We start from the raw sequence: 21,848 nt of genomic DNA on the forward strand, positions 1-21,848 counted from the left end.
AATAACCTCAATGCACTGAACAAATCATGTGACAATAGTAACACCTGTCCAAAGTAAGGTAAGCAGGTAAGATGTAAATACAGAACAATCAAAATTAAACAAGGAGCTGCTGTTTGATGAAAATATCTTGAGAGTCTTAGAAATGCCATCTCACCTCATCCTTGTACTTGACGATGTAAGAGTAGATCTCATGTAGGGCCGACATGCTGTTGAACTGGTTGGCGTGCAGGCGCGACTGCTCCGCTAGGTAGGCACTCATGTCCTGGTCGCTGATGGCTGGCATCCTCGAGATGTCGGAATAGTACCTGGAGAAACACGTACCAAAAAAACAAGAAGTTGAAATCTTGCAAATTTTTTATATAAAAAAAATAAACGGCAAAACAAGTTTGACATTTGCTCATGTACCTTTCTACCCAGTTCTTGTAGTTGGGGATGTCTTTAGCGTAGAGCAGCTTGTTTGAAGGAGAGTCTTTCCCCAGTTTATGCTCTGATGTTGAACACGAGTCCATGAAGGTCTGAGCCACCACAGACAGACAGGCGTCCGTGATGCTGTTTTTGTGGATGTCAAAGACGAACTGCGGGTTCTTGATCACGTTCACCCAGAACCGCAGTGGAAGACTAGAACGATTGAGGGTGTATGAGGAGAAAAGGAGGAAGCAGGCAGAGGAAGAGTTGCAGAGTTAGAAGGACTTGACAAGCTATTAAGGTGCAGAGAGCACAGCAATGAATGAAGCTGAAAACACACACTGGCTGAACAAAGGAGGAGTCTGAGTGATAAAATACCTGAGGCAGGGGAAATCAGAACACCGTACACTCTGCTGCACTGCCAGTGCAGAAAAACGGTGCATATTCACTAACTTACAGCCTAAACAATTTTCTTCCATATTACAGCAACTTCAACTTTCAAAACTCTAATGAGACAAAAAACCAGCTACCAAATACTCCCAGGGATGCCCCTTTCACAGGGTGAAACACAGAAACTCACCAGTTGCTCTTCCAAGTGTGCCGTACATCAGAGTCTGATATGGAGTGTTTGTCTGCCTGCTCATCCAGGAAGTCAAACATGTACTTGATGGCGAGAGGCAGGGCACTGCCTCTGTGTGCTGTGCTGAAGATGGTCTCAAACAGGTCGTCCACAAACTTCTGGAGCGTACCCTGAGCAGGAGGAGCAAACGCTGGCTTAGTTAAGTTTGCAAAAACCACGTGTGAACACATTATGAGTTGAAGTCTTTTGCACCGCTACATAACATTGTAATTCATATGTAAGTATCCCTGTTAGTTCCCCTTCATTAAGGACTGAGCAGTTCAGTTACAGCACCACTAAACAACTTCCTCTGCTGCACACCCGTCCTTTGTGGTGATGGCCTGTTTGGCTGTAGGCAATAGCTGCCAGTAGCAGGTGTTTGAGAACGACAGCGCTTTGCTTTTAGTACTCCAACTTCCTGAGAGTATTTGATGATGCTGAGCGCTCAGTGTTCTTTACAGTATTTAGGATGGGGCCCAATGAGAGTTCAGCCCAAGGCTGTTCTGCCATGCTTTTTTTCTTTTTAACCACATCATACAACTCTGGAGATTCTGAACCCTCAAAAACACCTCTGAAGTTGCAATGATTTGATATTTCCCACAAGAGCTGAGCTTCTTCCTCTCGTTCTTCAAGCAGTCCAGCCACCTTTAAAAGAAATCTTATTTAAACCATCTAGAAGTTGATTCTGCAGTTTTGTATTCGTTCGCACAGCCACAAATCAGCTTCGTAAACACACAAAGCTGTAGGAGCTGTAATAAATAAGAACTAAGTGCAGCGCTCCAAGTTCCTCTCATTGTCTTCCCCTGGCTTGTATGTTAATCATTTCCCCAATCGAGGCAGCGTTGATGCCTCTAACCTTGCACTTTCCTACCTGGAGCATGAACAATGGAAATTTAGAGCTAATGAGTGAAACATCAGGGGAGAGGAAGTACCGGGATGAGCTGAATCACCAAGACAGTTAGTACTTGCAAATGGGAGCAAACGCTCGACATTGTTGGTAGGCTGCATAGGCAGTTGTTGTGTTTGTGTTCATACTGTTAATGTGTTGAACTGTGTGCATGTGTTCCTCCTGATGAGTGTGTGAGTGGATTTGGGGACAAAAACAGCAGGGGTGAGTGTGTATTCTGGTTAGAAGGTGTGGCAGAATGATGTACTGTAACAGAAGAGTTGCCAACTCTCAGTGAACCCGCACACTCTCAAGAACCCTCTTCTATTTCTCACTTTTTCCTAAGTTCCTGTTAAGACATTTATTATTTCTTGGACCCTAAATGTGCTAATGTGGCTTTTCTTGAGGCTAACTAAAAATATTGTGTTTGTACTCTTGTTGTGTTCCCAACCTGCAGAGACAAATGCACACAGTTAAACAGACTTAAAGAAAGTGCTGTTAATGTAGCGTGAAAACAAATGTGTATATTTTCAGTAATTTTTCTCATTATTGTTTTGTGTTCTGTCTTGATTTGCTGCTAAAGTGCAGTTTGTGGGAAATAAGGCAAAAACAAAACAACAAAAAAGAAGTTATTTTTAGGATAAATTACAACGTAGGCCTATTAATCCTAATTTGGTTTTTCATGCAATTTTAATCTCACACTTATTCATTTCATTAAAATATTAATACTATCGAATGTCAGATATGTAGAGATGCAACTTTTGCTTTGTTTAATAAGAATAAACTAAAGCAATCCTCCAGTAGCAAAACATTCACAAACATCTCTCAGTTGCTCCTGAAACAGCCTTGGTCAAGATGCCAAAATTGTATGAGCTTCAACAGTCTCATAAAACAATTCCAGGATAGTAAGTGCTGTTTGACAAAACATTTTAACAATCACACTCTGCCCAATGGCAGCTGACTCGGGGAAACACACACTGACTGAACATTGTTTCTCCAGGACATCAACACAATCACTGAGCCCGACTCCAAATAACTCGAAGGTGCGGGCTGCATTTTAAAAACCTGAGCACAGGTTCCAGAGCGTGGTGCGGATGACATGGAGGAATTTGGTGAATAATGATCTCAGGGTAAAAGCCTGGGCCTCAAAGCCCCGAGGCCACCAACAGGGCCCAGTAACACCAACCAAACAACTCAATAGTCAAAGGTCAACCTCCTAATTAAGACACACACTCATTCCTGTGCATATGTTTGTCTTTGTGCAAAAGGTTATGAAAAATACTAATGAGCTTTGAGACCACCACCAAACAAAGGTCAGTAAGGGTTGCTGGTGGCAGTGGGTGACATGACAGGGATGGTGGTAGAGTGGGTTTCTTGGCAAAAGGTGTGTGTGTGTGTGTATAAACAGCTTCTCCATACCTTGGTGGCCAGCAGTCTGGTCAGATAGATCTCAGAGACCATCTTGCTCCCTCTGTCCCCTTCCCTCTGATCTGAGTGGTCGTGGTTCTTGACCAGGTGCCACAGTTTGGTGCCGCTCTCAAGGTCGGGGGTGATCATGGGAGTTCGGGAGCGCAAGCTGTCTGGACTGCTGGCTGTCCTCAGCATGCTCTCTGGAGGAGGATGAGACATAAAGGAGAGATGAGTGAAAAGGGCCAAAAATAATAAGATCAAAGGAAGACTCTGAAGATCTGTCAGGAATGTAATCTCATGTTTTGTTTTTTGAGTATATAAACAAAATCAGCTTTGATTAAAAAAAAGACTAATTTCAGGGAAATCTGCCAATAATTGAATCTAACGTCAGTCAATTAGAAGTCAGTGTCTTGCACAAGGCCACTTCAGCAGGGCCTAAGATTGCAGTGGGTGTGAACCAGGATTCTCTGGTTGAGAAAACAAAGGAATCAGTAGATGCAGATTAGCCCACAATATTGGTGCTGCTCTGTAGTTTCTAAATGTGTAATTCATTCTGAATTAATCACCATTTCAGGTGGAACCTATTTAAGCCACACAGGTGGAAAAAACACACGAATAAGAAATCTGAGGCAGCTACAGGGAGCACAATCTCTGTGTGAAGTTAAAAGCATTTTCTGAAAGCTGACAGCTTCTTTTACTGCATGTCACTCTTTCATTCCAGAATAAATTTGTCTGTCACTCTTTCTCCTGCTCCCTTCCTTCCTCCCTCCCTCCCTTTGTTGGACAGTGATCCCCTTTTTCGTGACACAGAGGCATTACGCTTTCAGTTTGAATGCTTGTCACTTGCGTGACAAAGCAGGAAAGGATTGAGAGGTTCAAAATGTCAGGAGAGAATGTGGACCAGGGAAGTGCAGAGTAAGTGTGATGGGGGGGTGTTAGTGTGTATTTTTGTTTATGCCACGATGGCAGGGCTCAGGAGCAGAGCTGCTCCAGACCAGGGAAAGAAAAAGATTAAAGCAGCGGTAGAAAGACACAGGAGTCCATTGGACACCTGGCATTAACATGTGGCGGATGGTATCTGGACAGTGTCTGGATCTGATGCAACTGGATGACAATTATTTGGCATAAAAAAAAAAAAAAGACTTGTTATGATAAAATATAAAAGTAAATCATTTTTCTGGCAAGTTTTCTGATCCATTTGTGACAGCTCCATCACACCTTAAAGCTACTCCACGTTATGAATATTATTCATATTTATGTGGCTACAATATATGAACTGGAAATAAACTTCATTTGCACTTTGCTAATTAGGCAAAATGAGTCTCTGACAATCTTCAGCATAAGTCTTCAACCAGTCTTGTGTTAATTTACGTGTAGATTTCATGAGTTTTTACTTCCCAGTGTGGGCATTACACAATAAACAGGCATGCCAGGAACAAAGGGGACCAGACAGATTTTTGGGAGAGAAGTGAGCAGTGATAAAGAGCTTGTCAGTAAAGGAACACGACAGCCAGCAAGCTACTAGGCCTGGACACAAAACCAGCCACTCCACTCCATGTCCAACTGTGCTGCTGACAGCTGTCATACATGGCATGTATGATCAGAATTCACGAGAAAGGGTTTTCTGCAAAAACAGAAATTTGGCTAAAAAAATGACCCTGATAATCAAAATTTCTCTTCTACACCACTAATTAAGGATGCAAATGTTTAATTCTTTCAATAAAGGCTCATTCCACATAATCCCACAGTGTATATGTTTACAATGTATATGAACTGAAACTGTTAAAAGAAGAGTAGTGTACCAGGTTGCGAACTGAATGCAGGCAAAATACACAAGTCAGAATTCCACCTCAACATGATTTAGTTATTTTGTTTGTCAGAAATCAGAATCTGCACATATCATGAAATGAGCAAAACACATGCATAGACTTGTACGCACAGACACATAAAAACACGCACACGCACACGCACACGCACACACACACACACACACACACACAAACACACACACACCTTCTCTCGTACCGTATCTGCTGAGGGACTTGGTAAATGTGGACGAGTTGGAGATGTTGTAGGCCGAGTTCTGTTTAGGCACCAGGGCAATCACTGAGCCATCTGTCACCTAAAATGGGATTTTCAAGATCAGTTAGCTCTGCAGAGAACGTCCAGCAGCAAGATTATAGTTCAGCGACACACATTTACCTCTGTGTTCAAATGGAATTTCTTTTCCAAACTACTAATTTTCTCGTGTACTTTAAGTGTAAAGTGCTTTTTGTTTTAATGACATGCATCTTATTTTGTAACCAAACACAATGTGAACAAATACTGTTTCACTGCACTTCAAGCACAACAGCAAAAACTACTGTACATGAATGAACTATGAAGTGACAAGAATTTGCAGGCAAATCAATGAGGAGCTATTGTTCTGGCACGACACAAAGCATTGTGGGATTTATGCTGTGCTTGAGTAGCGGGGTACCTGGTAGTGAGCCAGGGTGTTGAGTCTCTTCCAGTCATTGTCGATCTTCGTGGTGACATCCTCATCTTGAAGGATGATGCGAGCCATCCTGCCCTGTCGCCATTCTGTCACACACAAAAACACGCAGACAGAGGAGATACGGGTAAGACTGTGCACATTTGTTTAATATAAGGGAATGAAGACAGAAACGAGACATGGACTGCACAGAGAGACTCAGTGGCCACTCTTAAGGAACACCAATCGATTTGCACCATTAACTCCCTCCTTCAAACAATAAGTCAAGTTGCTGTGACTAACTTAAGATGCAGATGCGAATATTCAGTGACTTAACAAAATTTAAAATGGGTGTAATACATAATTTAAGTGGCTTTTGGCTCCTTACTTGAATATATTTTTGTGCAGAATCACCTCTCCTGTCTGAAGGGCCCCCTCCTGTTTCAGAGAACCCTTGAAACGATTCCCTCTTTTACCCCCTGTTGTGGTGCACCTGTGCTCTGTGTCTATACTTGTGTGTGTGTTTATGTGTGTGTGGCAGTTCTTCCTCTCCTCACCCAGGTCCATATCTGAGGCCTTCGGTCTCTGGGAGTACGGCGTTCCCTTGTACACAGCATCCAGCAGCTTCTCCTTCACCTGCGTCACTGTGTCACAGTTCAGACTCTTCACTGTCACCTCAGGAGCGTTTTCATTCTCTGGGTTCACACAGTGCAGCGTCTACAGAGGCGGAGGACAGAGGGCAAAGGCCACAGGTTACATTTAGACCAGGAGGTCAGCACAGACTAGGAGCATTAACTATTGATGTGGGGAAGCATGACCCTGTGATGATTTTTGACCTGCAAAGCAACAATTCACACAACAGTTTAGAGTCAATATTTAACTGCGGAACAGGGCATTTCATCAGAATCAGAGGTCCTGTTGGTTTTGGACTTGTCTTATGTTTATTTCACAAAGCTCAGATGATATTTTGTGGCTCTGTAGATAGCCAGTGATGCCAGCAACTGCAAAATGGGCTTTGATTTAGAATACTGGACAGAAATGCAGATGAATGCACAGCATCGACTGTAAGCGTGTGCATCTGTTCTACACTCTGCTCCAGGACTCAATGTATGTGTCCACTAGTATAGGTATGTGTATACTGACCAAAGTTTTGTAGTCAATCTGCTGTCTGATGAGTTTGTCCTCGCTGAGGGAGTAGCGGGCTTCTCCTGTGATCGCGTCTATTGGTCCCTTTTCCATTTGCTGCTTCATGGCACAGTACAGCATGAAGAGAGGCTCACCGGCACACTCCTGGAAGCAGGGAAGCAAAGATGGAAGAGGGAGACAGGTAGAAGTGAAAGGTGAGGAGAGGACAGGTGAAAAGATGGGAGAGAGGAAGAGAAAGACAGCTTGGTAAAATGCAAACTACTATGCAACTGTGCAAAAACTTTACCTACAAAAAAGTACACAACAGCAGAAAGTGCAGAGCTTTGCTGAGCAGCTCTCCAATTATATTTCTAATCTTCTTGAAGCCAACCACAGGCAGCGCAGGAAAGGACAAGGCCATGGCCTGTGTTGGCTAACAGTGTGCTGAAAATTGACAGAGAACAACACACACACAAACATACACACACACAAACACACACATTTTTTTCTCTCACATACTCAAGCCTCTCCCCTGTGTCTCTTCTCTCTTTTTGTGTGTGTGTGTGTGTGTGTGTGTGTGTGTGTGTGTGTGTGTGTGTGCGTGTGTAAGTGAGTGAGCAAGAAGGAGAGAAATCAGAGAAAGTGTGAGTGTGAGTGAGTGGCAATTGATGGAGGAGTTAATAGAAGGTTAACGACTGAGGGGTGAAAAACGCTTGGAGAAGCACTTTGGTGTGTGAGACGTGTCAACCAGGCAACGAGCACTGGGATGTTGGGCCCCTTGTCTCTCTTTTCTTCGTTCTCTCTCTCTCTCTCTCTCTCTCTCTCTCTCTCTCTTTTTCTCTCACTTGTTCTGCTGTCCTGCCAACTAAGCACTGCCAGCTTGTACAACTTCTAGGAACTGGAATTACTGTTTAAAGCCAGCACTTTATTTGCATCATATCAGTGTCTTTAAAAATGTCCTTGGTCTCACAATGTTCCTCAAATTAATGCTGTTTGACCAACGATTGGCATTTTCTAACTTGCAGCTTTGTGGCTTGAGGCAGAGGAAGTGTACTGCGAGTCCCGCCCTCCGCCCCTCAGCTGGGCATGTTCATGCATCAACACATGTCAGTCAACTTGGTGAGCTGTCAGATGAACTCTGTGGGATAATCTAGCACTGCCTGCCTCCTATGGAGAAAACACAGCACACCGGCAGATGTCCTCTCTGTCTAGCAGCATGACAACCAGCTCTGTGCTGCAGCTCAGCCCTTCTGCCTGCTTCAAATGGTGCCAGTGTTGGAAAAGCAATACTGCTGCTCCATGTTTATGTCTGATGTGTGTGTAGCTTTTCTGTCTTTTCACTTCAGTGTTCTGTTGCCATCACTTTAATATAGTTTTTATTAATTGAATCATTCTATAATAATAAAATTTGCCATAAAATAACATTTTGCCATACAGCGCACTAAAACTGAAATTTTACCCGAAGCAACAGACAGGACTTCAGGGGCAGAATTAGAGTAACCACGACACTGCACAGGAGAACAAGTGAACCCTTAGAACGGGCTAATGGATAAAAGGTTTTTTTTTTCCTAACCCCTGTTCCCTTTGGTGGGTGGGTAAAAGCTCCATCTGCTTCCTCCCTTTGAACAACTACTTGACCTTTACTCATCTCTATTCACACCTGGCTGAAGTTTTTCCAGACCTTTCTTTTATGTGACCTTAAAAAAACTCAGGAGAAAGACAGGCACTGAATAGCAGCGGTTAGATTAAAGCTTGGCTGGTAACCTTGCTGCTAGCTACAGAAAGTCTTTACTACAGTTTTAATTTTTCCAATCCTTTCATTTCCGCCTCTGACTTTCTCTTGCACACTTTGTTCCTTTTTTAATTTTAAAACCTTCCTCTCATCCCTCCATAAAGATTTCTACCTCCTTTTTCCTGTTTCTAAACACCTTCTCTCTACGTTCTTCCACCTTTCCCTGTCCTTTCTCTGCTGTTTTTGTCGAAAGTTCGTAAACACAGCTGTTCTAAAAGATCCCAAGCATCTTCCCTGGTAACCCATTCCCCTGTCTCTGAACCCAATTCTGGCTGTCCAGTCTTGCAAATAGAGCCAAAACACACAAATACATGCACACCCAAAATTGACACACTCATACACACAGATGCTAACTGGGACCCCCCGGGGGCTTGGCTGCTTTGCTGTCCACCAGAATGCCTGTCCTGGCTGGGGTTTAAGGCCCCGCTGCTAACTGATTAGCTGCAGCGATGTTTGAATGTGGAGAATGTGTGAGAGGAAACAAGAATTTAGCACAGTTTAAGCCTCAATAATTCCCTCTGATTCCATATCAGAGGGAAAGGAATTCAAAAAGAGAAAGAAAAACATACAGACAGAGAGACAGACCGAGAAATGAGAGAATGCATTTGTGTAAGATCTCTGGCTTCCTCTTTTGCTAAGCCCCAAAGCTCTGAAGGGGGATACAAACACACAAGTATGCATACAGGCAACCACACACACACACACACACACACACACACACACACACACACACACACACACACACACACACACACACACACACACACACACACACACACACACACACACACATACACATACACATTCCTCGCTCTAAAAGAATCCAGCCAGGGACACAAAGAAGGACAGGTTAGTGCGACTGGCTACAGCGATCACAACAACATGACCAGCTATGTCTGAACAGGGCTTCAGACTCTGCAGATTCCTCAGTTTGGAGAAAGGAGAATTTACCACATGAAAGGCAGAGGTAAGGGATAGGTAGCCAGCTGCCTTATCTAATGCTGCAGCTGTGAATGTGTATGTGTGTGTGTGTTGGTGAGGGATTTTTCTATTCTCAAACACCAGCTATATTAGTATTGCTTCAAAAATTGTGTGTGTGTGTGTGTGTGTGTGTGTGTGTGAGACAGACAATTTTACCTTGAGGAACTTGTAAAGCAGGAAGGTGAACCAGTTGGTGAGCATCTTCTCAGCGACTGACTCCGTCCTGGGAGAGACATGAAAGAAGGAGAGAGAGGAGAAGGCAACGGGTGAGGGTGAGGGTGAGAGGGAAATAATAGGAAAAAGAGAGGATGACAGTGAAAGGATGGGAATGAGGAGTAAGAAGAAGAAAGAGCACAAAAATATTATGTTTTTTTTTTTTTTTTTGCCACCACCTCAGGAAATTAATCTCTGCACAAGACACTGGGAAGTTTTTGGACTCATCTACTCATCTCAACCCGCTCCTCCCTGTTTCAACAAGCACCCCCCCCCCCCCCCCCCTATCCCCCCCCCCCCCCTCCAAACAAACCCACTCGTCTTCATTAAAAACACAGCAATTAGTATAATTCGCTAACTTCTCTCGTTAATCACAAACCTGCCGTGTAATGAGGGGAACCTCTGCACGTGCACGCTCTCGAGCAGAAACACGTGAATAACTGGCGAACTAAATGAAAACAGAGCAATTAAAAGGCATTGTAATTAAAGGATTTATTGCGCCTAATTTGTTGAACAGCTGAAAGGAGGACCGGCACTAAGGAAAAGGAGGGCTGAAACCACACACACAGAAAAAAAAAAAAAAAATTCTCCCTCTTTGTCATCGTCCTCAGATTTACCTCCTCGCTTTCCACTTTCCTTCCTTTTCACATTAGTGAGAAAAAGAAAGACTGCTTAATTATCCATTCCTTGTTCTCTGTTAGATTAATAGGGGAGAGTGAGAACTTTAGCACTATCTGGAACTTTCTAGAGTCCTCTGCTGGATTACTGGGTTCTCTAACTGGGCCACATTCCCACACTTGTTGTAAATATTTGTCTCTTTTTGTCATTAGCATGGTATAAGGTGCAAAAGCATGAAGAAAGGTACATTTTGTTGAGAAATGACAGCTTAAGATCCTATTTTCTTGTCATCTTTGCGCTAAAAAAATCAAAAATTTTTTGTTTTAGAAGTAAAGGAAAACACAGGAAACTAGGTCAATGTGCTAGTGAATCCAGTGAAGGCCTGTAGCAGGAACAAGACACGAACTCCTACGCTGCAGCCAGCCTCCCTGTTTGACTGTTGAGTGTTGTTTGATGTTCATGGCTGTCAGCAAAATATACCAAATGAAAGATGAGGCAGAACGCAGGATTGGAAGGTGAAGGACGAAGGACACCTGGACAGAACATGTTTTTGGGCATGTCAGGACTCGATAGTGGGCGACTTGTAACATCATCTCAATCAGGGCGGATACATCCTGGCACCCATTGTTTCAAAGTTTCTAAACATGCTACAGGAGGAGAGGCTGATGCAGCTTTCCTGGCCACACACAGCGCCTCTGAGCCTATAATGTACAAATCAAACCAAATGAACCGGATACAAGAGCATCATTTCACAACTGGAGACGGAAATTCACATGCGAGCCAACTATTAAGTCATTCTCCTGCTCTTTTTATATGTCTAAAAATAAAAATTTCTAAAGCCTATCTTTTGCAGCAAAAAGACCAAAACAGGGTGAACCATGTGTAATAATTGCTGAGCTTATTAATGCCAGCTCCTGAGGCTAGTGTAGTTAACAGGGACAGCGTGTTGTGACCGTATGCCCCAAGAGGGGATTGGAAAAGGCTTCACACAGGCACACTGGCTGTGAGTCATTTATTTGATTAGATTTTTAATTAAATATCTCTCCGAGGAGAAGGAGGAAAGAAAAAAACATAACTTTTTTTTTTTTTTTATCATTTAATGTCTGATTCCAATTTATTTGGAGACAGGCCATTTCTCTAATTGTATCTTTCCTTAAATACGAGTATCTTTTCCTGCCCGACTGTCTGCAGTAGTTCATTTTAACTTCTCTTTTCTCCCTCTGCCTATCTACTCTCTTTCTATATCGCACCTTTCTACCTTCTTAGAGGCTTATTCTTCTTTTTTCCTCTCCTCCATCTCCCCCATGTTTCTCCCTCCTTCATTTTGCCTCCAACCCAAGTGTCCCTCTAGAAACTTTACCCTCTTCTGTCAATCACCACCCTCCTCCCTCCCTCCCTCCCTGTGCTCCATCCACCTTTCTTACTACCTTTTCACCTCAAATTCATTTCCTCCACTGCTGCACATCATCCCTTTTCCCCTTTTATCAATCCTTTCTCTCTCTAGCCCTCACACCCTCCCTTGTAAATCTTCCTCTTCTCTCCCGTTACATCGCTTGTCCCCCCATCCCAGCCCACTCCTGGGAGTGTGTGTGTGCTCAGGGGTGTAATCCTCTCTGACAGGAACAGAGTTGAAAGATAGAGATGAGGGAACGTCACACACATATGCCTCTAAAAGCTACAATCACTGTTCCCCGCCTTCAGCTGTCCAGTGGAAAAACAAATTGCTTGACATCCTCACAGAGCATCATCTTCTGTTTTATATCATTTCCTGTTCCTCTTTCCAGGCTGGGGTATCCTAAACAAAAGGCCAGAGCACACGTGCACATGCAAAGGGACATAACCTCAAACTTGAACCCACAGTGAGGAAACTGTCTCTGCATATCTGTGACATGTTTTCGACCCCTCTCTCTCCCTCTTTTCGTACCTCCTGAGTAAGAGCTTGGGGTGGTTCTTGCTCTCCAGGTTTTTGTCGATGAGGTCAGACAGGAGTTGTTTGAGGACGCCTGTGGCGTACTCCATCTCCCCCTGCAGCGCCGTCATGATGAGGGAGGCCACGTTGCCCCGGTCTCGCATGGAGAATGACCGCTGTGCCTCCAGGGTGCGGATGAAGGTAAGCAGGAAGTGCTTTTTGGTCAGCAGCTGGCCGAAAAGCGTCAAGGCCTTCTCCACATTGGCGGGGACCTGGAGGAGAGGGGATGGAGGTGATGATGGTAGGGAGTGTGAAGAGAGGAAGAGAGGGTTGGGTGAAGGAAACATAGTCATTTGTTGGACACAGGGAAGAGAAAATGAAAGGGAGGTGTGCATGGAGGAAGGGGATGAAGGTAGTGCAAAGGAAGCAGGAATGGAGTGCAAGGAAGAAGGAAACAGGTGAAAAGAAGGGGGAGCAGGTAGGGGCAGATAAAGAGGTTGAAAGCAGGATGAAGAGGAGGATGTGGAGAAAAGAATTGGTTGTGAGTTATAGTTGAGAAATGGATTAATGAGCATGTGTGAGCATGAGGAATATCAGATGAAGGCAACACTGGGAAAAGAGCCACACATTCACATGCACAATCATATCTGCAATACATTTTATCCACACAAAGGGAACTTCATGTAGATGCTGTTCCAGGTTCCATAGACATCTATAAAATAAGGCTTTACCTCTCTACCTATTATTGTCCCCATCCTCTCTCCTTTTTCCTCAGCTCACTGTATGTCTCTCTCTCTCTTTACCTCCCTCCATCCCTCAGTGCCCTCCTTTCAACCGATTCTTTTCCTCTCTCAAAGCAACGGGCAGGCCTCCCCCTCTGAGGGAGAGGAACGGAGGTTTGAAGTGAGAATGTGAGCTTCATGCTGTAATAAGAAATTGATCTGCCTGCTAGCGCACTACTGTGGCCTGTGATTGCCTGGGCCAAACAAATGAAAATCCAATGTCGCGCTACACTATCCCTTTGGAATACAGTTGATAGCAGGAGCAGATACCGCATGTCTCAAAGCGTCGTCCCTGCAGCCGCCACCTTACACGCGTGTCAGCGGAGCGTAAGTGCGCATTTCCATGTAATGTATGTGTGAGAGTCTAATGTATACAGACAGATGATGGAAGTACGCGCACATGCTGCGTTACGGTGTCCACACAACCCTGGTTCATGTGAGTGAGAGTGTGTTCCCTCTCCTTGAGGAATGAACAGAGGTGGAGGGGAGAGTGTTTTATCGAACGTGTGAACATTGCTTTTTCAGGAGCCTCAAACAGGCTCGGTCCTGTAGAGGCAATCTATCACTTGCACCAAGTCTTAGTGGAGCTAAGAAAAAAGAACCGTCCCCTTCACTATATTACATCAAACTGGAGCTCACCACAAAAAAAAAAAAAACCCGAAGTTATTTTTTTCTTTCCGGTATAGAACTCTCTTTTGTCTCATTGTACACATTCATATGGTCCAGCTATGACTTGATTTTTGTGCTAACGGAGCTGAGCCTGTAAAACTTCAGAGGCTCTGCATAGAGTTTCCTTTCCTCTAAAAGGAGTTGTGTCAATGTTTCGTCCATGCACACTATTTCTAATTACACATCCACAAAGACAAACAAGGGGCAACTTTCATTCACCCAGACTGTTTGTGTGTATGAGTGTGCGGAGTGCTCTCTACTGACCCGTACCTCCATCTCCTTCAGCACAGGATGGTCCTCAATCCCAGGAAAGAGGACCCTCATGGCGTAGGTGCGGTAGTCCAGAAAAGGGATTCCTGCTCCGTCCAGTTCTTGGGTGAGTTCATGGATGTCTGTCTGCAGCTCTGCAAAGGCTACACACGGGAAAGGACAAGGAGATGTGAATGTCCTAAATTTTAAATGACATACAGATTTTAATTACAAAGGAATGCAAATGATGCTGCTTTTAAAGTAAGACACTTAATGACAAGGCATGTTATATTTCCTTTGTACCCTCATCTGCAGCACCTGCTTCAAAGGAATGTAAGTTCAAACTATTTTATGTAATCAACTGGCAAAAGTGATTAGTAAAGAAGCCTTATTTAGGTGTAAAAGTTAGGAATTGTAACTTTGAAGGTGGTTATTACCAGCTTAAAAGCTCCAATTCTGAAGCTTTATTCTCAAATAATGATTATTTTTCCTCCCCAGAAAATGGAGAAGTGAAGTTTAAGAATTAAGACCGAAGGGAACACAAAAGAAGAGAGAGGGAAAAACTCTGGCCACAGTGCAAAATAAATCACGTTAAAACACCTGCAACTCTACAGTCAGTCTTCATCGTTATTTCGACTATTCACGCCTCTGTCAACCTGATCTCCACAAACAGCATGTTTTAGAAGATAGGTGAAAGTGAGGAAAAGATGGAGGCGTGTGGAGGAGTAGAAGTGAAAAGCAGCATTATGTGATCGCACTGTGCTGAGAGCAGAAAGAAAGATGGGGGGGGGGGAGGAGAGAAGGAGGATGGAGAGGAAAGTGTTCTGGTGCTCAGTGGCTGGAGGGGAGTTCAGGATGGAATTGCACACAGGAACATGAGCCTGTGAGTACACACACATTACACGCTGCCACCTCACATGCTTGTGCTCTTGCAGCCCCACACACACACACACAAACACCTTTCCTGTCTTGCCCCTCAGCTGAACACATAACCTAGTGCCCAGATGATTTATGTGAGCGCATGTGTCAATGTTTTTACACATTTTCCATTCTGTGTGTTCTGACCCCATTCTGTATACTCCACTGGCTTCACAAGTCACATTTAGAGGGAACAAATGGGATCAAATCCATTCTCCCACTTATATCCCACACAATAGTGCATTTAGCTGGTGCTTTTGGTGAGTTGCCGGTTCTATTTTATAAATATAAAACTCCCTTAAGAAGGAAATATACAGATGTATGGTTCCATTAGCTTGAATCTGTGTGTGAGAGTGTGTGTGTGTGTGTGTGCGCACCCTATAGCGTCATCCAAAATACACTAACACATGGATACACAACCCAAACAAATAACGAACTAAAGCCCAGACTAACAGATGGCTTGTGTCACCCTATCCCTCTCTTCCTATCTCTCTTTTTCTCCCTCTCTCCTCCCTTCAAAGTGACATCTTAGAGGTCACCTCTCTCTCCCCTATGGTTGCCTCTCCTCGACTACATCCCTCCATCTTGCTGTTTTTTTTTCTTGTTAGCTCCCTCCTGCCGTCCATCTCTCTCTGCATCTCTAATCGATCTTTTTTTCTCTACCTTACCTTCTTTTCACTCAATTTCTTTTCATCCATCTTTCTTTATAGTCAGTTTTGCTTGTCTGCTACATATCTATTTGCCTTTTGACCAGGACTTTCCTGGAAAAAAAGCAGATCATTCCACCTTCCTACTATACATTTATCTAGTTGTCTTTTTCCCATATATTCTAATCACTTCCCATCCCTCCACTCTATGCTGTGTTATTTGTCCACCCATCCCTTTCTGCACCTACATATTTACAATTATCTTCCTCTCTTTATTCCCCACTTCTTTCATATCCGACTACTGTTTTCCCTTTCTCTTATACCATTCTCTGCTTCCCTTCCCGTTGTTTTTCCTCTCTCATAATCTTCCTATCCATCTTCTCCCTTCTTCTGCCTCACCCTCCTCCTCCCCTTCTCCTCTCACAAGTTGTCCAGCTTATTTATCTCCCTCGCTCCACACCCTTCCTTCCATCCATCCTCTTGTTGTCTTCCAGACAGTGGTGACAGCGGAGGACAGACAGGGTCAGGGCACCTGGACTCACCGCCACACACCCCAGCCAATCATTGTTTGACCTGATGTGTGAGTTTGTGTGTGCGCGTGTGTGAGTGCAGGGAGTTGCGAAAGAGCAGGACATGAAGAGCTGAGTGTCGGGGGGAGTGGCATGAAGTGCACACACAAAGTCATCCTCTGAGAAGATGATTGGCACAGTTCCTCATGACTCAAGCAAACAAATGTGCTGTGCAGTGTAAAAGGCACAGGTTGCTCCACAGTTTTTACACTTTAAGAGCAGTTTTATCTCAGTGACAATGTCAGGGGTTATCTCAGCTTTTACATTTTTAACACTTAGCTCACATAATCTCAGGGAGTGGACTGTGGAAGACTTTGTATTTACCATGGTCTAGTAATCTGACTGAATTACCACTTAATTTCAGTCCATTTATTCAGCCCGATGTATTCATCATGGCATCGTCATGACTCAGATACTACAGCAGCGGTAGCTAAAAACAGTTAACAGAGTTCTCCAGCGATGTAGCATTGTTGGACTTTTGATGGGCAGCTTAAAAAAATAAAAATCAAAGCTTATACAGTAGAACCAAAGATATTGTCTTTTTTTATTTCACAGATTCTTCTTCCTTGTCAAAACATGGCTCCTACATTACCCACAGTGCAACTCAATTGCAGGCTACAGACGTCTGGTAATCTCACTAGGTCAGACCTTACAATATCCGCACTAGTAACGAGAGTATATGTATGTTATTTTTATAACTGAGGTTCACTAAAACAACAAGTGAAAAGATCTCTAATATAAACGTATTCTGATGATCATGGCTATCCGTATTCTCCTTCTCTTTCTGCCCATCTGCTTCCCTCCCTTGCCAGACAAACCAGTAACAGCATCACTCTGCTCTCGCTGGATCCATGCTGTCTCCTGTCAAATGAAAATATATGCTAATGTACTAGTGTGTAAGCCTTTCTCTCTCTCTCTCTCTCCCCCTGCTGTAGTCGTCGCCAAACCCCCTCCTTCCTCACCATCCCTGACTTTCCCACCTCTGTGCCCTGTATCTATCTAACCTCCGTCTCTCAATGTGGATGGTAGTGAGGCCAGCCAGGCGGCTCTCTCATGGGGTGGAGAGCCAACATCTGGTGGCTGGCTCAGATCAAAGCACTCCTCTGGAAACACACCAACACCCACGCACACGTGCACACACACACACACACACAAACATACACGCCACTGCCACCTAACAGCAGGGGGACAGTTGGCAGCAAGAGAGGGAGAAATAGAGAGCGAGAAAGAAAACAGAGAGAGAAATGGATAGGAGTGCTGAATGGGAGTTGTGGAGCAGGTAAAGCTGCAGCGAGGGAGAGATTTACAGAAAGTTATTTGGGGACATGGAAGTTATTTGGGGAGAAAGTTTAAAATATGAGCATGAAAAGCAACTGGGAGAATATCAGCATTCCATAAGTAACTTCTGAAAGTTGAGCCGCTAGCGTCACACCCCCTCTTGTGGCCAGATTTTGTCGAAACTCACCTTCTTTGCACTCTAGAGCCACCCTGGATTCCAGGTTGTCCATCTGCAGCTGAAGCCGCTTGAGGGTGCGGTCAGCATCCCGTGACTTCCTCTTATAAGCAATCAGCACCACAATGATAACCAGCAGGAGCAGGCCACCACCTCCTCCGATACCGATGATGGCAGGCAGGGTGAGCAGGCTGTCTGAGTAGATCTGCAAGGTGCCTGGCGAGTATTCAAAGCCTCCAACACGCACCTAGAAGACAGACATAAATGAAAAGGGTGCATCATTTTATGTTGAACCAGTGGGTGAGAGACACCACACGCATACATAGAAGATAATACAAAGCAGAAACTAAATTAGCTGCTGCCCCCAACATTACAGCTTGCAGAGTGAGAGAATCATGCACAGACTATAGAGAAACATTTTTTGGCATTTGTACATCTGTTACAGGGTTACTGTACAGTGCCACATGATGATTACCAATTTTTTGGCCTACACCTGGCCACAACTGCTATAAATCCAATATAATAATAAAGAATTGTGCATGGTGCCAATGCTAAATCCCATGTTGCATTTATACTGGTAAACCAAGCTGTGCAGAGTCGGGCCAAGTGAGGGCCGACACTCCCCAAAACCCTTTATATCTGGGTTAGGGGAGGCAACATCTAAGCCCTGGGGCCGTCTTTGGAGCTACAAGAACACATACAAGTGTACACAGCCATACACACACACACACACAAACACGACTTTCAACCATATCACATCAAAACAGTTCTGGCTTGCAGAACGTGAATAAAAAAAGGATGGATATGTTTTTCCCCCTTGTTTTTTTTCCCTCCTTTTTTTCGGTCTTCAATTGGCTTACATCTATGAAATACTAAATGGAGGAGGGTAAAAATAGACACAGACCTCTCACGCCCACTAGGCATTTTTTGGTCTCTATTGAATATCAATACTGTTCAAATCCCAAGGAGGACGGCAGCCAAACGAGACCAATCAAAAGCCTCTAAGACAAAAATACAGTCACCGCCAAACACCGCCAGCGGTATAAGAGACAGGATGTGTGTGTTTCTGTGTGCATGCAACTATATGAATGGGGGGGAAAAGAAATCTAGAGTAATTGAAGAGATTTAGGTCTGATGGATGGAAGGAAAGAATGAAATGAATGAATGAAAAGGCAGGAAGTGGATTGACATAAAGGAGAGGGATGAAAAGCACAGCAGAAACAGCAGAGAGAACTGGAGCCATAGAAGAAGACGGGATGAGACGCTGAAAGGAATGTGAAAGCCAGATGCTCCAGAGGTGGCAAGAAAATTTGAGAGGGATGATGAAATAACAGGTACTTAAGGTAGAAAAATGTAACCCAGAGAGGGATGATGCTCATTTTCTTTAGGTTTTGTTTGACTGTACCAGCAAACCCTGGAGGTCACAATGGTGTGCTCAGACAAATTAGGTTAATATAAGGAAAAAATACACATCACACAAGGGGAAAACATTCAGTCCTCTACAAAAGTATTAAAGTTTTACTTACAGTGACTTTGTGCTCTCCGGTCAGGTTAGGCCATTCACACAGCAGCTGGCTCTCAGACAGGGTGAGAACGCAGGGCGTCTCCCCGATCAGCACCGTGTAGTTCAGCTTAGCGTTTCCTGGGGCTGCAGGAATTAGGTTACGGCCCTGGAAACAGACATGCACATGTTTCGGTTACTTACAGAAGGTCCAAGTCTAAGGTGGTCTACATAAATAGAATAATAATCAGTGGATTCACTCTAACTGTGACTTATGCTGTCAAGAGAGAAAAAAAACAAAAAAAACAAAACTTGCTTCTGATTGGCTGGCTGGTGTCAACAGTTCACCCAGTGCTCTAAATCACTGTGCAAGGTACTTTAAACTGCAGGTAACCATAGCAACAGTGCTTCTGCTTGATGCTGCCAGATAATATCTCTGACAGAAACTGACCAAACCATGAGTTAAAAACAAAATTACACATTATAAACTTGGAATAACAAACTTGGAGAGATGTCCAGGCGTAGAAACTCCAGTGCAGTGCAGGAAAAACGGCATATAATTGGGCAACGAAATATGAGAATCCTGTGTTCATTTTACTTTTCCCACCCAATTACAAAGTTTAAGGAATTGCTCTTGAGTTAAAAATGTAACTTTTACAAAATTTTGCCAAAGGGATCATATTATTTGATTCGAATCTGGTGGCTAAGGGTTGACACAGGTAAAAGTGTAGTGACTGTAAAAATGTTTTGGTTGCATCAGGGTGTTGGGAAGTACAGTAAATAAATCCTGCAGAAAAACCCCCTCTCCTCCTCTTTGCTATCTCTACCTACCCCTCCTCATCCTAACTCACTATGCTTTGCAGAGTGGGAGGAATTAATTGCTGGAAAATCTCGATGAACGTCTAATTTCTCTGCAATTATTTAATAGGATGCCGTTTCTGAGCTGCTTATTTCTGCAATTCTTTACCCGAAGCACAGTGGGGCAATCAGAGCTTTTCATTATAAAATTATATTTAAAGTTACAGGGGAGAGAGACGTGAGTTTTCATTTCTAAAACTCCACCATGATTGGCCGAGAGAAAAATGGCTTTAGTTTTCCATGAAATTGCATGATGATTTTCGCTCTCGCTCCTGAAAGGCTTTGAAGTTCAAGGGGAGAGGTGAAATGACAAAAGACAGCGTGTGTGGGTGGGGCAAATGCGCTCAGACTTCAAATGCGTACTACCTCTATGGCTAAAGAGTAAACATCGATATGAAGTCTCTCTTCAGAAGTTATCTGAAAGAAATCTGAGCAGGTGGCATGGCAACGCATGGGTCCACTTTATAAACATGACTTTCCTTGGCACCTGATTTTAAAGAGGGCACTTTGGAAACAACCTTTATTTTCTTAAAGGTCTCCAAACCCCATTGGAGAAATAACATCTTTCAAGGTTGAGGCACATCTGAAAGAAAGCTGTGCTGAAAGAAAGACTCTCAGAGCGAGAGGAAGGAGGGAGGAAAGTGTCTATCCAGGAACGCTCAGAGTAAATCATTTCAAATGCCTGTCAGTGTCTTATCAGTTCTGCTGGTTGCTGAGGTCAATGCAGCATTTTCTAAACCAAATATTTGTGAAATTGAGCTTTTAACATTGTTGACAACACTCAACATTATTAGAATGCTGCTGTTATCTGTGTGTATATACATATATACATATATGCATATGTGTGTATACAATTATATGTATATATGTGTGTATCCTGATGTTGGTCTATAACAAACTACAACAGTGATAAAATGGCTCTTAATAAGTTCTTATTTCAAAACAAGAAGTTCAAATTGTCTGACGAGAGATGAGATGATAGGATGGTAGAATGAAATTTGTTTTTTTTATATAAATGGCAACACTACCACCTTTTCTGTCACAATGAAAAACATTGTAACCCTTAATTGCAGTGTCTCTGTCTGTGATAGATTTGTTTGGCCAAGTTTAGGGCAAAACAAAAATATCAGTATCAGATGATTTTGCCCAGATTTTCCCTAAATCCAATTAAGGAAGTAGACTTCCAACATTTAGGTGAATAATACCAAGTCCAGATCTTGCTTTGAAATCACAAAGGGTCCTCAAACAATTAAAATCTGGGATGGGGCTAGATTGAACCTATCCTGGTAGTAAAAGCAACAGAACATAAGAAATATTTCACAAACCTTTCACAAAGTTTTGTGTTGGCACAGACTGATTACTCCTAACCACTGTTCTGCTTGGGGGATAAGAGTAGAATAAAGACAACCAGTCACATGGACTAAGTAAATTAACAGAAATAGGATAGAGTCATGAGATTGCCAGTAAATGGTGCAATCCAACTTGGAGAGCTCCAAAAAATGTAAAATCCCAATCAGGACAGTATATACAGTACAAAAGTAAAAGAGGTGCTGAAGAAGATCGATGTTGTAGAGAGCAAGAATACTGACAAAATCCAAATCAGTGCACTAATAAACCGATCTGAGTTTTTTGTCTTCCTGAGTCATGCTCTGGATAAATGATTTAAAATCAGGCCCATCCGGGGTCTAAAACAACAGGAAGCACCAGCATCAGAACCAAGAAAGAAGAACTTTCCCTTTATCATGAGAAATTTGGACCCAACAAAATTAAG

General features: G+C 43.4%; 1 protein-coding gene across 4 annotated transcripts in view; it reads right to left on the reverse strand.

Moving 5' to 3' along the window:
* Positions 1-21,848, reverse strand: part of LOC121178870 (plexin-A1-like) — a 188,306-nt gene that overhangs the window by 4,298 nt on the left and 162,160 nt on the right. Inside the window, exons 19-31 of one of the 4 annotated variants that reach the window (XM_041033299.1) lie at positions 19,245-19,388; positions 17,731-17,965; positions 14,153-14,295; positions 12,447-12,703; positions 9,848-9,914; positions 6,937-7,083; positions 6,351-6,510; positions 5,800-5,903; positions 5,346-5,442; positions 3,330-3,520; positions 986-1,155; positions 406-618; positions 155-305 (exon numbers count right to left, since the gene is read on the reverse strand). In XM_041033299.1, the coding sequence (XP_040889233.1) occupies positions 155-305; positions 406-618; positions 986-1,155; positions 3,330-3,520; positions 5,346-5,442; positions 5,800-5,903; positions 6,351-6,510; positions 6,937-7,083; positions 9,848-9,914; positions 12,447-12,703; positions 14,153-14,295; positions 17,731-17,965; positions 19,245-19,388 (2,079 nt within the window). Of the gene's footprint in view, positions 1-154; positions 306-405; positions 619-985; positions 1,156-3,329; positions 3,521-5,333; positions 5,443-5,799; positions 5,904-6,350; positions 6,511-6,936; positions 7,084-9,847; positions 9,915-12,446; positions 12,704-14,146; positions 14,296-17,730; positions 17,966-19,244; positions 19,389-21,848 lie in introns of all 4 variants that reach the window. The other 3 variants (XM_041033297.1, XM_041033298.1, XM_041033296.1) reach the window with 3 other exon arrangements.

The sequence above is a fragment of the Toxotes jaculatrix genome, chromosome 3 (assembly GCF_017976425.1).
Source record: "Toxotes jaculatrix isolate fToxJac2 chromosome 3, fToxJac2.pri, whole genome shotgun sequence".
Taxonomy (NCBI): domain Eukaryota; kingdom Metazoa; phylum Chordata; class Actinopteri; family Toxotidae; genus Toxotes; species Toxotes jaculatrix.